Here is an 18,210-nt window from a genome sequence, read left to right on the forward strand (position 1 = left end):
TATGAGAGAAAATTGAAGCTTCTAATCAAACAATAAATATCCAAAGAAGAGATAACCAATAATTATTGTTGACTAATAAATAGTAACTTGTATTGATAAAATAGGTGGAATTATATCAAGTTTGATTGCTTACCTTTTCAATAGCTGAAATGAGATCTCTAGCTTTATCAGAAATAGGCTGTGGTTCTTGTTTGACTATTTTTTCGAGCTCTTTTCCCTTGGTGTTGAGTTCTTCTTTCTTCATCTGTGAGGGAGAAAAAATACGGTTTATGATAGTACAGAGAGGAAAGGATGACGGTTATAGTTCTTTACAATACAAAACAATAATTAAATGGAGAGCTACGTTAATCCTAAGAAGACTTTGATGAAGATGAAACGATTAGGAAGCACGGACCAATTTTTGAAATACATTTGAACAATCAATTCCATGAATTATTATTGTTTTAATTAACTCTTGTTCTTTTTATTGTTTTAATCAATTAAAATTAACTTGGCCAGATAGCCGAGTTGACTAAGGCGTTGCACCCTTCAGTCTGCTAGTGCAACCTGGTCGCGGGTTCGAATCCCGACGAATCCCATCGATTAAGGCATGGACGTTTGATCATCTCATAATTTACCCTCGCACTTCCCATTACCCACGCACAAGCAAAAAGCTCATGTAGGCATAATCCGCAATAAGAAGAATTATCTACCTGGGAATGTTCTTCAACTCCAAACAGAAATCATGTTTAGTAGTCTCTTGTTCATAATTTTATGTATAAATTAATTCTACTCTTCCTAAAATTGAAGCTTTAACTTTGATTTTTAATTTAATGTTGATTATGTTATATAAAGATAGAATTCAAATACTTGAAGTAGATAATACGATGAGAAAAAATACTACTGATCATTATATTATCATATTACATAACTATTTATGTTATATTATATTATTTATCATATTATGTGTTCAGTCTCATTTAATTATAAAATTGCATTTTATAGTCAAAACTGCAGTACAAACTACAAGAAAAGAGTCTTTTTCAGGAAATGTAGAAGCGCAATGTTGAATATTGAAACGTGAATGGGTGGAAATGAAATAAATAAGAATTTATAATTGACAGCTAAATTATTGAAGATTGAGATATGAAAAATTGAGAAATTGAATACCTTGATTGAACTGAGACAGACAGACAACTTAGTGTCATCAGATGGATTAGCGGCCATTCTCAAAAACTCTTCAGCTTCTTTCAATTTTTTCTCCACTTCATCGATCACCAATTTACTTGGCGAAGTGTCTGGTGAGACAGTTCCCATGATATTTCTGAAAAAAAATGTATACATGAAATTCCAAAGTACAGAAATAAAAATACTTTACAACGTTGACTCCATGACCTGAAACACATGTTCTTGGAATTTATAGAGTTTTGATCTAAATTTAAACTGTAAAGAGTTCAATTCCTGTAACTATGTCAATCTCTATTGGAATCGGCAAATGATAGGGAGAACCAAATGAGAGCTTGAGAGCTTAAAAACATTGAATAGCCGCCCGATAGAACTTGCTATTATGCAGCTCTACATCATTTATTTATCGTTAGCGTGCATCAGCCGTAAACCTACCACCTTCCACTTCCTTTGAAAATGAGAAGAAAGAATAGAAATTAAGACAAATAAATAATCAAGAAGCCAACTATGAGTGTCAAGAGCATATTTTATGATGAAAATAATGTCTTCAAATTATAGAGGAGAAATAATTATTAAGTTTTTCATCGAGTTAATAGATCGTATGAGCAATTTTGGAATTGATAATTTTTGTTGCTGCTGATGTTTTACTGAATGGCTCTTTACTATTAGGCTTACATTATATAATTTGCTACTGAATAGCTGTTTACTATTTCAATTAAATTACAACTGAACAGTTTACTATAACATAATTATAAGTTGCCAACAAAAAGAATTAGCAGTTTAGTGTAAGATTTTTTGAATAATTAACAACGTAAGCTGAAACCTTTGTAGTTTATGTGAAAACTAATAATTGTAATGTAATTGGAGTAGCAAATGGTTTTTCCACTCTAAATAATTTCGGAATACTAGCGCCTCAAAATTTTAGATTGATAATTAATGAAGGGCACAACATTTTCATGGTGAGACTTCCAACATAGAGACAGAAACGTACTGAGAACTCTCTGTCATCCTGAGAGGTTATGCAACAGATCATTCCTTCGAGTGGAATTTGAATCAAGTACCTATACATTTTCAACCAATAAGTTAATTAGAGAATCGATCGTTTATAATTAAAACTATTTTTTTTTAATATTGTCGAAGTCAATAGAAATATCAAAAGGGAAGAAAAATATGAAAATATACCTTTATTGAAAGATAAAATAATAGAATAGTCGATTTGAATGGAAAAGGATGATTATCTTGCAGTGTAAGCCCATCTTCTTCTATTGACACTGTTTACAGGAAACCATTATTGTAAAATGAATAACGGTCATAATTGAATTTCAATTTACATTATTCGATTGTATCAGTACACAAGCTTATCTTTGATACATAAGGTTTATTTCTATGCTTCATTTTTTTTTTTTTTAATTACAGTATTGTGCAATTTTATGTGGAATATCTTCAAGGTTTTTACTGTCAAATTTGTTCACAATATTACTTGAAACCAGAATTTCACAATTTGATCAGAATGAATTAATTAGAAAGAACCAACTCACCATCATCACAGAGGCTATAAATACCACACAGATAGCCAAAACAGTAATTAAAACAATTTGAGTTGTTCCCAATCTTGAAAACAGTCTACAATATTTTTTCTATTCTGAACAATAATAGTTGCAGTTGTGAATGAAACTTATTTCCAGCACGTCACTAGATCACTTGAATTAAAAAGGTGCACTTGAACGACAGACATGTACGAAATTAGCCGCAAAGAACAATAGGTATTGAGAAGATAGAACAACCAAAAATTAAAAACACACTTTTTGGACCGGAGAGCTGAGTTTCTTATTTAAGAATCAGAGTCAAACACGCGGACTGACTAGAAGTTTGGCCAACGGCCAATCAGAGATCTTCCTTTGCTGTCATCAAATAAAAACAAAACCGAGTGGCGCAAACTCCTTGGATTACACACACACTCACCCACATACACATCCACTAACACAAATACACCCAACAGATAACTAGATGCATTGCCGGCCGCCTTAATGCAAAAGCGATATACTGAAACTGAGAGTTTCCTACAAAACCATCATCGTGCGATTCCATCCAACAAGAACAACTAATTCTGTGCTATTTCGGGGACGGACGGACGATATACATATTTCAAGCAAGCGTTCAAACAAACCTGTCTGAGAGAAATGTCTGTAATAATAGATGCCACAGGCCACAATGAAAACTTACAAAGTTACTAGAAATATTCTACAATTGAAATAAAATTTATTTTACACCACAATCTATTAAAAACGTTACTGAATAATTAGTATGATTATGAGTATGTAACATATGTAGGATTAGTATCAGAAATATTTCTGAATAATTGGTGAATGGTGAATAACGATTATGGTTTAGATATGGTACACGTAATATAATGGTTCATCAAGATTTTATCGTGGTTTTAAGTGACAGTTTTAATATTTTTTGGAATTGTGATAGAAGCTTTATTTTGCATTCGTATTTGGAAATTGATTGATCTGATAAATTCAAAATTTGAGATTTTTTTGTTTCAAATTTGTGTGTGAATTAAGTCATCATTTTTACATAACCTCTAGAGAGTCTAGACGGTTTTTTCTAAATTAAGGTTTAAAGCAGTTTTGGGCGAATGCCTGTTGTTTTACATGAATTGCATATGTATATGAATAAAAAAATAAATAAAAGTAGTGGATTATAGGAATGTATGCTCAGTTGGATACACCGACGAACAAGCGTTTTATATGCATGATTGATAGAGATTTCAATAATAAACATTCTTATAATTACATCTTATGTAAATGTTGATTTGATTCTGTCAAGAAGAATTTGTTGATTTAAGATGAGTCATTATGAGTATTGGATTGAGTAGTTGTATTAATTGTTTTTCGTGTTCAGATGCACTAATGAATTATTCATCATGCTGATATCAAAACAAATAGAACAATCAAACTTTTCTGCACATTTTTTTTTCACTTTTATAAAACTTTAGTTTAGAGGGAATGAAGAGTTTCTTAGTTTAACGTGACAGTCGTCATCATTCCCTTAATTGGAAAATTCACACTATTCCATAGTATGATCGACAAAAGATCTTACTTGGTCTTTCTGGTCGATACTTCAGTATGGATGCGATTCCATCTTGTGTTGATCGCTTCAATAATCTCAGCTACTTCTACTGTCTCTTTCCTTCCACAGTTGGGCAGTACTTCTTTCGCAGTTGAGACAATGCTGCTGTATGGTCTGAAAAAAGAGATTTTGCCTTTAAAAAATATATAGTATATTTAATTTAATATATAATATGTAATTGAAATGAAATAAATTCATATTCGATTTGAAAATATAACTTGAGAAAATATCATTCAATTGAATCACTATCAATAAGTTATATATTATTAGTGAACTTTACCTTATGTTGTCATCAACATAGCAGTAAAATCGAAATTAACAACAACAGAAATTTGCAAAGAATATTCTATAGTGGAGTACAAATATTCTCAAGAATATAAGTAAATGAATCACATAATGATAATCATCAATTAATTATTGAAAACCGGAAATTTATTATTGAAAATTTTATTCATATTGGAAAAATTATTCCTTGAGTCAATTATATTGAGTTATTTTCTTGACAGAATTATTTAGAGAAGGAATATACTCAAATTGATGTGGTCTTTTAACATTCTTTTAATTCATTTAAGAGATTCATTTGACAAAACATTATATTTTCTTCAACTTTTCAAATAAGTTATTACTTTTCAAATAAGTTATTTATTTGTTATTTATTAATTATTTGTCATGTCATGTTTGATGTCCTTACCTTTTGCTGCTGTTGAATTTCTCGATAATCTTTTTCCAATCGGAATCTTCAGTGGAGGAATTCTTCGCCTTTTTAATGCAATCTTCAATATCCTTCAAAGATTCTTCAAGAGATTTATAATCCAGACGGAATATGTTCCATTTATCACAGCACTGCTGCCATTTCCTGCAAAGTTTGAGTTTGAAAATTAGAGTTGTTCTACATTATTGACAAATGACAATTTGAAACACTTATTATGATTTATAAAATTTATATTGCCGTTAGGGAACTGAATAGAAAAAACTTTTTGTTATGCCAATTTCACTTATTTATTTCGGCACTGGACCGCGGTTCGTGACATCACCCCTCACATTCTCACATCTAAATCTTTTCAGATTATCCTAGAAATGGAATCTATTTCTTTTTGAAAAACAATTGGGTTTTTGTAGATGAAACACTACATTTAATCGCTTATGGAATAGTGGAATAATGGATTCAAATGTAAGTAATGATGCTAAGTAACTTTGATTTCAAGTTTTCCTCTTCTTATCTACTTTTCCTACAGGCTACAATAAAGTAAAATTCTACATTTTTGAATCCCTAGCGCCTTTTTGTGAGTGTGGCGCTGTGCAAACCATAAGACACATTGTAGAAGAGTGCACAAGAACAGCTTATGAGGGCAGGCTGGATGACTTCCTGGTAGCTACGCCAGATGCAGTGGCATATTTAAAGCAACTAGATATATGTTTATAACTTTTAGAAATTTATTTTTATTTGTGTTCCACCTTTCTTTTATATCTTGTAACTAAGATGACTTCATTGTTTATAATTATGTGTGACTTGTGTTAGATAACATAAAGATTTGTGTCGGAGTGTCATACGCTAAATAAATAAATAAAACAGGCTACAATTTAATCTTCTTTCTAAGATCAGTTTCAAGCTTGATATACAAGCATACAAGTAGGATATCAACTTTTCATATGAAAAGTTGATTCTATTAGATAGATAAAAGTTAACTTTTTGTATAAAATTAATTCATCGAATGTATAAAAAAATAGACAAAGCAAACTTCATCCAGACTATATCAGAATGATTTTCGAACCAAGAGAACAATGAGAGAATGTGCGCTTACTTTTGTTTGTCGTTGAAGCCTCTGTCGAGGTTGGACCACTCTTCACTCAGCTTGTCAACGACTCTCCGCACCTGATCCTGCTGCTCGGGTCTCGCCACATTGATCACTGTGTCCTTCTCTTTCTCTACCTCATCGATTGCTGGCTTCAGGGTGGTTATACTATCTTTCACGTTCTGTCAAATAAATGTTTAGGAGAATGTTAGAAGAGAATGCTTTGTAAAATAGAGTGAATAGAGAGAAATTACTTACATATAGATATTATAATATACTAGCTGGCCCGGCGAACTTCGTACCGCCAAACAGTTAATGCATCTCATGACATTTTGCATCCAGGTGCTTCTTGCTTATTTGTTTGAATGGAAGAACTCACACTCACTGATTCGGACATGGCATGTAACAGTTTGATAAGGCAATCTCCATAAGATCAACACTTTGTATCACTAAGCCGCGCCTCCTCAGGTGTGCTTAGTCTTTGCTTAATCTGATGCACTATATTGTTATGAAAATTATCCATTAATCAGTATTTTATATCTCAATATGGACTTCCTAAGTGCTAGTTGTACACCAGTTTGCATTTTTAGATATAGTTGAATGCACCTTGCTGGGGAATTGAATGGTATATCTCCTTGCTGCTAATTTTCCCGTGCATATTCTAAATTTACAGCATTCCGAGTTCTACGACCCAAGTTTGGACGTCGTTCGCACCGCGGCATTATTTCATTTCATTTATTCATAGACAATAGATTCAATGCAGGTAAAAACAACAGGCATTCGCCCAAAACTGCTTTTAACCTTAATTTGGAATACACGGTCTGGAGGTTATGTAAATAATAACTTAATTCACACACTATTTTGAGTCCAAAAAATGTATGTACTACAATATTTTTGGATTTATCAGATTAATTAATTTCAATAATATAAATCAAGTGTATAAACCTGGAGTGAGAGAATAGACATGGATTTATTAATAAAAATCGAGGAATTAGTGAATTATAAAGTTGCAAAAATGAGGTTAGTTATTATATTAATTTTTATGAAAAAATACTGTAAATTGGAGTTTGTAGAATTTCTCCAGAGCATGGTAATGGATAAATTATTGAGATTGAAGAAAATAGATTTTTCTATCATACCCAAAGGGGTTACCAGATAATAACTAGAGCGTAAAAAAGATGAAGTAAGGGGCAGTGCAAAAAATAAATGTCAGAAGAAATGGCAATCGAATTCATAACCGATGAAGTGAAAGCATACAGAAGATACAAGCACCAGCTACTGGATTATGTCAGCTCACCAGTTATAGAGATTCATAGATTGATTCATCTAATTTATTTGCACAAGCACAAAACTAGATTGTTGGATTGTACTTCAAACATCTGGTGAGTTATTTTTTTTAACCATGATTGTGTTATGGAACATCATAAAAGGTAGATAAATTTCAATAATTACAATGTTAGAGATTATATTGTATTGGAAAAAATCAATCTGACTGTTAAACAGTAGGATATATCAAATATTTGAGGAACTATTAATTGTTCTATGATTATCTTTTGTAAACAGATTTCAGATATAGCTACCGATTGTAAAAGATTGTCAATAAAATTTTGAAATGAATCGGAAATACGAAATTGGTTTTTTACCTCATTATGAATGCATCATAAATACATATCATACTAGTTAGAAGAAAAAGGTTGGATTACAATTTCAACGTATTAAAATATTTTCTGCAAAAAATAATGAGGTCAGCTTTTACATCATGTACAATGAAAAAAAAACTCAAATCTCAACAATTTTAGTTCAGTTCAGGAATTCAGCTGTCTAAAGCAGCACCTTCACTAGGAGAAACACAAATCCGTACAAGTTTGTAGTTTAGTTGAGGAATGATGAGAGGAATTCTGGGATAGCTCACCCGCAATGCAGTTTCTTGGAGAGGAATGTTCTCGTACTCTTTGAAAGACAGCGGACCCGAGTACAGCTTCCTTGTCGCCACAGACGTCGCCTCTCTCACTTTATTCACACGCGTCACAAATTCTCCCGCCAAAATTGACAAATCCTAGAAAAAAAATCAAATGTTGTACTTTAAATTTTTTTTGGTCTCAAGAACTTACAGTTTCTTCAAAATGTGGATTTTTTAGTAGTTTATAATGGATTTAATTCATTTTAAAAGAACTTGAAAATATGTTTTTTGTTTGTATTGGATTGTAAATTGGAGTAATTCAATATGAAAGTGACACCTAACCTAGCTACATTTGGACTGTCATATAAATTTAAATTGGTGTCGTTTTGGGCTTAAGGCTGTGTAGGCTCCATTTTTATGGTAGTTGTGTAATGCTAAATGAATCTTTGAATAAAATAGTAATGAGAAGTATATGGAATTGTGAACATAGTCTAATAAGGAAGAGCATGGCATCAGAATGAATTAGTAAGCAATGAACAGATACGGTAGGCCTAATAACAATAATAATAATAATTTTATTCGATGACATGAGATGCAAAAAAATAATAATTCTAAATCCAAGGACCCTTATTAGAACTAAAATTAAGAGAATAATTAATCAGTATAGAACAGAACTCACAAGTGATATTGAACAAATTCAAGGTATTGATAGGTGGGTAGAGAATGATGAAGTGACATGCACTCAAGAGAGATACAGATAACACTTGGAATCGAAAGAATTAATTACTAAAAATGCACGTATAATATCGAACAGATAAAAAATAAAAGATGCTGGATGAATATACATTATAAGATGATAAAAATAAGAACGCAGTTAAATTTCTCATTTGGGCACAACTTAAAAGTTATGTAAATGATATGTGTTTTCTTCAAATTATTTATTAAATTGAATCCTTTAAACTACATAAATAGTGAATTATAAATGTAAAAATATCAAATGTGATCAGATAATCAAATAAACAAATCAAGTTTTATTCAATGATAGCAAATAATAATTATACGAATAATTAATTTTTCCTGGATTTGACAAGCTATAGATGAAATAATAAACTCACTTTTTCTGGTTCAGCTTCAGCTTTCTCCGTTGATTCATCAACTTCCTTTTGCGGTATTCGTTCGCTGAACCAAGTGTTGATGTCTTCTGTGATAGGCAGATAAGTTACTTGGAGAGCTTTCAGTTCAGCGGACATAGCCTTCAGTTTCTTGTATTCTGCATATTTCTCCTCAATAACCTTCAACACAGAAATTAGCAGATTGATTTTTAAAATCGACATGGAACATTCATCAATAAGAAAAACCACATTCCTATAATGTATGGGAATGAGAAAATAGGCTTAAATGCCTTACTATTTCATTCCCGAATTTCGATTAAAGATTATGAAATTTCAAGGTTTCCACTACATGAATCAAATTCATTGAAACCACATAACTATTATAAATGTGAAAAAGTTAAAATTGACAATAGGCTGAAGTGTACACAAAGAGGTCTGGTCGTTGGAAAAACACGGATAGAAACCAATTTTTGATCAAGTATCTGCAAATTAATTTGGCTTAAATAACACAAGTTATATTGCTTTACCTTCAGTTGTGTTTTATTGGTGTCAGATTGCTTCTCTTGTTCACTTGATCGAACCCACATCTTCAGATTCTCCAAAGATTGCAAATAGTCCTTCAATAATTTCTCAGCTCTTTGTGCCTGTACTTTCCGCATCTGAAATTCACGAAAAAATAGTTCTGTTACTATCTCAAATATCGTTTCATCTACAATGTTTTCAAGCAGTGTAAGCAGCACAGTTCATTCAGTCAAACTGAAGATTTTTTCTATGAAGATATCATAGCTCTTGAAGATCTTTCCATAAAGTACGGCTACAAGTTATTATGGGATAATAAAATGAATATTAATACAAAATATCCAGTTTCTAGGTGACTTCCACATTGTCATGATTATATTTTCTGTTTGAACTTCTAACTTCGTATGAAAAACAGCTTCAATGAAAACCAAACAATACAGAAATGACATTTTTAGAAATATTTGAAATCTGATCTTACCTCATCAGTTTTGACATTATTATGATTGAGAATGATAAAAAAACATAAATATGGGAATAAATTTTTTTGAGATTTTCAACCTTATTTTACCTCATTTTCTAACACAATATTTTTTTTCAAATTCGAGTAAGATTTTAAATAAAAGTAATTAACAATGAATGACGAACATATTTCATAAATATTTGTATAGTGATTGTTACCTCAGTTTGAGACATGACCTGACTCCACTTGGCACGCAGCGTGTCCTGAGGGTTTTTGCGCAGACTGTCAGCCTGAGTTGGATCTTTGGCATGAACCGACAAGATGAGTCCATCGCCGCGACTGATCAACGTCGCTGCGTCGGGGGCCAGGCAGCTTAGTTCACGTTCCAGCAGCTGCAAAAATTCACTTTCAAATCAATACTCAATCGTATAAAGAATTCTTCTCTTATGAATTAGCGGAACAAAATAATGAGAATTTAATAGTTGACACACTCCGTTACTATATTATAGAATGCAGAGATATGAAGTAATATTTCAAGATATAAAGCTGTGTATAGACTTTTGCGCCACGAACACTCGCATTCAATTTTTCATCAGCTGCTAATATCTGTATCAATACAGAAACAGTGATATAATGAGCGTATCATCAGCTGATGAAAAGAGAAATGCGCGTGTTTGTGACGCTCAAGTCTGAACGCACCTCAAGATACTTGGACATATTAAACGATACGATACGATTACACAATGTAAGATATTTTATTAATGTATTATGTATATAACAAGTAACTGGATATCTGAGGATAAGATACCTATTTATGTAAAAATGATAGATAATTTATCATTTTTTTATTGCTGATGATGCCCACAATTCTATTTCTATTCATTCCTACTTGCAAACGTGTAATAGTGTATACTTCCAGCAAGTAGTATTTCTTACTCCAATTCACAATTTTCTTTCTAATAAAACATACCAGTATTCATTTTATTAATTATTTCTTATCTTACTGAGCTGTGTGTTTTTGTTTTTCTTATTGATTCTGATTGTAAATATTGTGAGTTTGAATAAATAAATTTGAATTTGAAAAACCTTACAAAAGCATTTTGCTTGTGCGAGGGTGATGGAATGAGATAGGTTGGGTGATCAAACTTGAGATGAGATGAGATGTAATGAGATTATTCGAATTCGAAGAATATTAATTATTGTTCGATACTAGAACTTTCTAAAATGATTGTGAAGTTTACCTCTAATCTTCTAGCTGGATCCTTCTTCCTATCCACCGATCTTATAGCGAGCAGCATTTGGTCCATGCGCTGTAGCATCTCTTCAGCAGCTTCGTGGTACTCAGCAATTTCTCTTTCAAGAGGAATCTGAATATCAAGCACGTCTGACTTTGTTTCAGAGAATAGATCTTCAGATGGTTGCTTGACAAGATGTTTTCTTCTGACAGAGACAGGCGTTTCACTGCCATCATCCTGGAGGAAGTAATTGAAATTTGCATAAATTTGCAAACAATTACGAATACAAAATCAATTAAATAAGAAATTCAGAGCATCTACCTTTTCTAACTGCAGTGTAGCTTACAGTAAATGCCGAAATGCCAGATAGGCAGAGCTACCTACTATTTACTCATGACGGATCAATAAATTGGTTAAGACTATATTTATTTATTGCAGTTCATGGTACTTCTATGCCGAGTTTTTAACAGAGTCGCTTCATCTGTAATATTCTTGACGTTGTGGACTCATTGAGGAGTTAACATATTTAAATGGAAAAACAAGAGGTTATAACTGAAATACAAGTACAAATATTTCAATAAAATACAAGAGTTAAGGGTAAAATGCCCTTATATTAAAAAAAAGATAGTGGACTGGTCAGTTTGCTATCAAATTATATTAATAGATGAATATTAGATAACATTAATATATTAGTTTACATTATGTGGAAACAAGTTCCAATGGTCTTGGAGAAGAATCAAATGGACTATTTGACGTGTAATAGTGCTACCTTATTTGGATCAACACTATCTATGAATGAAATACCTACATACAATAATTCACAAATGAACAACAAATTTATAACGTATCGGTTAAAAAATTGATTTTAATCAAAAGTTATCACGAAAATTTTAATTCAATTATTTATTCTACGAGGAGATTTAATGAATATGATTCAACTTGATAAAGTTATGTAGAACATGTATCTTGATTGTTTTTATCCCTTTATAAGTACGGCTCAACGGCTATTGAAAAGGGAAAGAGAATACAACAACAAACATGAAGCTGTGAATGTGAATATAAAAATCAAGCTTAACAACATTATTTTTAGTATTATGAACAAGCTATTTGTTTTGATTTTTCTCAAAGGAACCCATAAACTAACATTTTAAAATGAGAAATTTTATCTTGAGGTGGTTTGAATCAGTTGGTACTCATTTCAATGTTAACTGTAGCTGATAATATATTGTTCGTCTTTTTGCAAATAAATCTCATTTTCAATTTTCATTTTCAAATAGAAGCTCTTCTCCAAGACCACCAGACCCAGTTGCTTACCTTGAGACACTGAATCTCGAAACCATGCACCTCATCATCCGAGCTAGAGCTTTCAGCCGCAGTGGGCTGATTCCGACCTTCTTCCTCAGAGAAAACAATCGCATCATCCGTCTCCTTATCACTGCCATAGAAACTATCATTATCCTCGCTGGTAGTGGGCACACTCAGGTAACTGCTAGTCGACTCAGTGGGACGCTTAATGTTGCCGATTATCTGATAAGTCTTCGACACTTCTACTTCTTTAATGAGTGTTACTTCTTTGACGCTTTTCACAGTTCCTGCATTGCTACTATCATCGTCAGTGGTTGTCTCGTCTTGGAGATTGGCGTCCTCGGACTTGTCTCTCCAGGCGGTGATGGTTGTCTGCTCTGTGCGGTTGACCATATCTGTCATTTGGAGACAGAGAGGGTGGATGGTGGCATCTTCAGCCCCCAAAACAGCTGGGGTGGATGGTGGGGCTGTGGGGGATGCAGCACTTGAAGAAGCATTTCCCAAATTCAACGCTTTTGGTCGTGTGGGTTTCCTATTCAACGAAACCGACGCAGCATCTAGTAGGTTCCTGGTTTCATTCACTTCAGGGTGAACCACTACATCTTCTTCCATTCTAACCTCAATGACACGTTCCACCTCGTGAACCGGTATGTTCTCCTTGTTTGCCCGCAACGCCTCACTGGAAGTCATCCGTTGTCTCTTAGCTAATATCTCACTGGGACCTAGATGAGTTGTTCTCCTGTGTTTCAAACTAACATCCGTCCTACGAACAGTTGCTGGCGACCTTTTGTCTTCTGGGTCGGTATCGGTGGCAGACTCCTCAGGCTCTGTTTCAGTGTCTTCGATGATTTCAACAATTTCGACAGTCTGCGGACCGCGTGAATCATGGTGGACTATCACATGTTCCCGGGGTTCAACTGAAGTATAGTTCGATTTCACGATTTCTCCCGCTCTAACTTCGACCACTTTGCACTGATGTTCTTGGAGATGTTCTTCAATGGGAGATATATTTTCTGTGGGAGACGACATTTCTGAAATTGTATTTCTGGAAACTCTAGAAAACAACGAGCTGTCCTTCGCCAAGTGAAACGTATCATTCTCATACTCCTCCTCCTCATTTTCTTCTGGTTCTTCTACAATCACAGTTCCTCTAATTTCCTTTTCATCCACATTCTCATAGACACTCTTCCTGTTCGCCTCGTTCTCCTTTCTGTTTATCCCACTTTTCTCCCCACTTCTCTTTACCATGTCAACCTCTACTTTCGTGACAAACACCTTCTTATCTAAATCCACCCCACTAGCATTCCCTTCTTTATTATCATCTTTATCATCGAACGCCGGATTTAAGTATCCTTGATAATTTTCTGAGGATTGGAATCCATCTTCAACAGTTCCTGGTTCACTTTCAGTGTTTTGTTCAGATTCGACAGAAATGATTGGTATTTCTTTGGTTGCAACAAAAGTGAAAGGATACACTCCTTTGTCATTTGGCTCCTGTATGCGAACTGTTTTGATGGGACGATTTGCTTTAGTTGGTGATCTAACAGAGGATGCCTTGTTCAGACCCTGCAAAAGACAAGGCCAATTCCAGAATTTTGCACCATATTTTGACTTTATTTTAATGGCAGCTCTTTACGTAACATTAACCAGTACTGTACAGTGTACATTCTAATCCTTCTTCCAATAAAAATGTCCTATTCTTTCTTGTTTATGATTTTTTATTATCTTACAAAATTCAAGATACAGGGATAAGAGAAAATTGATTTGTAATAATTAAAAACATAATTACTAAAATTTAGGGAGAATTACACTTCTTGAAAAATTAATGCTCTTCACCTCCAACTATTGAAATGATTTATGAACCAATAAATATGAATATCTTTTTTATCAGAGATTGACAATGGTGTAACAACCGAAACCAGTCTTTCTAACTATCAATAAAATCTGTGTTTTTTACAATCTCTTAGTCTTTTTATTTAATTTAAATATGAGTATTCTGTAATGGGATGGAAGAAGTTGACAAAATACGAGTTTCATCTACAAAGTTGAGGAACAATTTTCCAATTTAGGACTCTCTCTTCCCCTTTACCATGAAAATAAATACTATGCATACATTTTGCACGACATTATCAACTGATGTACAACAAAATTCATTTTGATACAGTAGTTCTATATAGAATTGTTTGTTGAAATTGAAATATAGTGCCTATCCTTCATAAATATAGTGAGAGTGATTAGACGAAATTAGATGTGCAAGAAGTTTTGAATATTCCTGAATTAGTATTTAGTTTGAAAATTATTGTAAGAGATAATGTGTGTTTTTAGTGATTTTCAAAATGCAGCATTCAAAAGAGTTTTCTTGATCAGTAGAACAGCATGCGTCAAGTTTTAAGTGAATTTTACATTCAGGAAGATTTTACAAATGACAGTACTTTTGCATACATTCACAGCCAGGCATATTAGTAAAGCGTGATATTAGATCAACATATTTGAAAAATAATCTATTTATGCCAATATTTAATAATAAATATTTAATACAGAAGTGTAGAATTTAGTTTTAATATTACATTGTTGGTTCGAACAATATTCATTTATTATAAAAGTCTCAGAGATTTAGAAGAAGATATTAAACTATATGAATAATATTATTTCTCAAATTCAAAAGGTTCAAATTTGAAATTTGAGTAATTGACAACTTGGAGCAATTGGTTCACAAGTCAATAAATGCGAATTATTGAGTTTTTTATTTGCTAGAATTTATACAAATACGGTACTAATGAATTTTCAAGGTAATTATTTACATACAATTTCACCAAAAGTATAGTACAGTATTACCAGTGAATACTTTACAAAAAAATAAATTTTGTTATGAAGATTACACAAATTTAGTACTTTACAAAATAAATGTAAAATCTCAAGGAATAAATAAAGGGGTGGTGATATTCAATCATTGATAATTATTTCTATTGCTAGATCTTGTTATAGAGACCACAAAGGATTTACCAAAATTATGATACTTCTATATCACAACATTTTTATGGTTGTGAACATAATCATTGAAACCTACTGTAAAACAATATTGATATGACATTTATCGCAATAATTACAATAATTGTTAAATAATTAGAGCCTATTATATAAGTATAAACAATTATGAAAGACATTACATTATTCATTAAATGTGATTTTTATCAAGTTAGAGTATGAATATTATTGAAACATTACACGTCTGTTATTTATGTTATGCCCTTAACCAATGCAAAAACAGAACACAGAAGCAAACAACCAGTCCACCATCTTTCATAGAAGCATACGGCTTTCTTCTAAAATTGAAAGGAGACAACCTTATTCCAAAACTATCCATGAACATGAGAAAACAGCCTTGATCCAAAATATATGAATATACATAAGACAACAACCTTATTCCAAAAGTAGAAGTATCTTGAGAAAACCCTTTTTACAAAATAGCACAATTTACATAAGAAAATAACCTTTTTCCAAAAATATAAATATACATCACGGGAAACATATTTTCAAAAAATATTGAATCAATAAGTTGGAACCTCAACCCCAGAATAATATCCTTTGATATAAATAGAAATCTTAAATTAAGAATATGTACAACTTCACAGAAGTTACAATCCTGCAATATACACAAATATTCATTACAATATTATATTATTTTATTTCTAACGAAAGGTATAATCATTTCGAAAAATTGGAGATATATTTCTAGAAGACCCTTACCTCATGCTGAATCAAATGATCTTCCATAAGGTTTTATTCACAACGTAATATGACACTGGTCTCACTACTGATAGAAAATAAGTAAATAAACACTGACACTAAATATTTTCTCTTGAAATTCCGATTGACTGTTATTATTCTAAAGTTATTTTATTGTCATTATTTTAAAGAAAATCTTCCTACTCAAAGATGTTCCAAATGAATTACACTTTCAAAGATGTTAATCTACGGTGAAAGTATCTGAACAATCGTGAAATTTTCTATCTCAAGTTGTAACAAACTACAAATCCGTGAATAGATTGAATAAATGTCTATCTCAGGTTGAAACAATAACTATAAATCAGTGAATAGATTCACTGTAAGTATAAAGTGAAAACTGATGATATTGACTTTGCAAGATTGAAGAAATTTATAATATTTGAAGTGTATCCATAGGAGTTGCAAAAAGTTTTTCTATTTTTAGCGAGGAATGAAAACTAGTTTTATATTCACCTGAAGTTGAGCTTGTGTTGTCTGTAACCTGTCATGCGTTCTCTCCCAGCGTCTCAAGCAACTGCTAACTTTTTCCTTGAGAACTTCCAGATAAACTGGATCACACAAACTGACAAAAGTTTTGAAGTTTGATTTGATTCTGTCTTTGGTCTCCTCCCACTTCTTGCATTCTTCCAACGTATCCTTAAATTTAAAAATAATCAATAATGTAAATGAACAAGAATGTGAATAATTCGTTTTTGAACTATTTTTGACTAAACTACAGTCAAGTTTTTGAATAAAAGTTATTAAAACTAAAACTAATTATTAACTAAGCAGTTGCTCGCTCCACCATTGTTTTTCCAAATCAAGGTCTATAGAAAGATAGACATAGGTAAACATAGAGTAAAGTCCTATATCTTTCTATAGATGTTGTTCCATGTTTGACCAGTTGAACTATTACTTTCGAAATAAAATAAAAGCTACTCACGGAATAGGATTATCAGTCATTTTATATTAACACTACTAACGGAAAACTCAATCTTACTTGATACCGTATCTCATTTTGTTTCATCAAAATTCCATTTACAAATTAAATGAGATGAATAGTGCCTTATTACCCACGCACAAACCTAGAGCTCATGTAGGCATTACACTCACACCCAAAATTCCATCCAAAAATTGAATGAGATGAATAGTGCCTTATTACCCACGCACAAGCCTAAAGCTCATGTAGGCATCACACACTCAGCCTGAAGAATGAGAAATCAACTCACATTGACAAATTGAATCTCAGCCTGTATGTCGCGGTCGGCGGTGGGAGTGGCATCGACCTGGTCCAGTTCGTTCTCAACAGACTCGGCCCACGTGGTCAGCGCCGGGATGTCTTCTTGCAGAGTTCGCGACAAATCCAACGCCTTCTCCAGGTTCCCTTTCGACTCGGTGATTTGCGAGCCCAACTGCAACATCCAAATACAACCAATAATTAACAGTGATCATCAGTTATGAATCATCTGTGTCACAATTGATAATGATTGTCATGACAAAAATCTGCAGATCAATGAATAGTGTCTCTGAAGTATTATATAACATTAATTTAATTTTAAACTTCAATAATCAGGACAACAAATAAAATGAAATGTTTAGCGTTACAAAACTTTTCAGATCAATGAATAGTGTTCAAATAAAATTATCTACGTTAAATACTTGTAAACTACTCCTTATTCAGAATGATGATCTCAATGTATAAATTATAAAAGAAGGGAATGGAGTTAATCACATATAAAGCCTATATAAAGTTTTTAAATTAAAACTCTTCAAGAATAAATAAGGAACACACATGAAAATACATTATCAAAGCTGTATAAAT

General features: G+C 32.4%; 1 protein-coding gene across 1 annotated transcript in view; it reads right to left on the reverse strand.

Annotated features, from left to right (window-relative positions):
• The window catches only part of LOC111057041 (dystrophin, isoforms A/C/F/G/H), a 608,133-nt gene that overhangs the window by 524,809 nt on the left and 65,114 nt on the right, over positions 1-18,210 (reverse strand). Inside the window, exons 29-41 of the mRNA XM_039431878.1 lie at positions 17,618-17,800; positions 16,863-17,045; positions 12,633-14,189; positions 11,325-11,555; positions 10,302-10,475; positions 9,632-9,763; positions 9,108-9,284; positions 8,005-8,148; positions 6,102-6,274; positions 4,991-5,155; positions 4,270-4,413; positions 1,150-1,303; positions 134-244 (exon numbers count right to left, since the gene is read on the reverse strand). Of these exons, the coding sequence (XP_039287812.1) occupies positions 134-244; positions 1,150-1,303; positions 4,270-4,413; positions 4,991-5,155; positions 6,102-6,274; positions 8,005-8,148; positions 9,108-9,284; positions 9,632-9,763; positions 10,302-10,475; positions 11,325-11,555; positions 12,633-14,189; positions 16,863-17,045; positions 17,618-17,800 (3,528 nt within the window). The remainder of the gene's footprint in view (positions 1-133; positions 245-1,149; positions 1,304-4,269; positions 4,414-4,990; positions 5,156-6,101; positions 6,275-8,004; positions 8,149-9,107; positions 9,285-9,631; positions 9,764-10,301; positions 10,476-11,324; positions 11,556-12,632; positions 14,190-16,862; positions 17,046-17,617; positions 17,801-18,210) is intronic.

Source organism: Nilaparvata lugens, chromosome 7 (assembly GCF_014356525.2).
Source record: "Nilaparvata lugens isolate BPH chromosome 7, ASM1435652v1, whole genome shotgun sequence".
Lineage (NCBI taxonomy): Eukaryota > Metazoa > Arthropoda > Insecta > Hemiptera > Delphacidae > Nilaparvata > Nilaparvata lugens.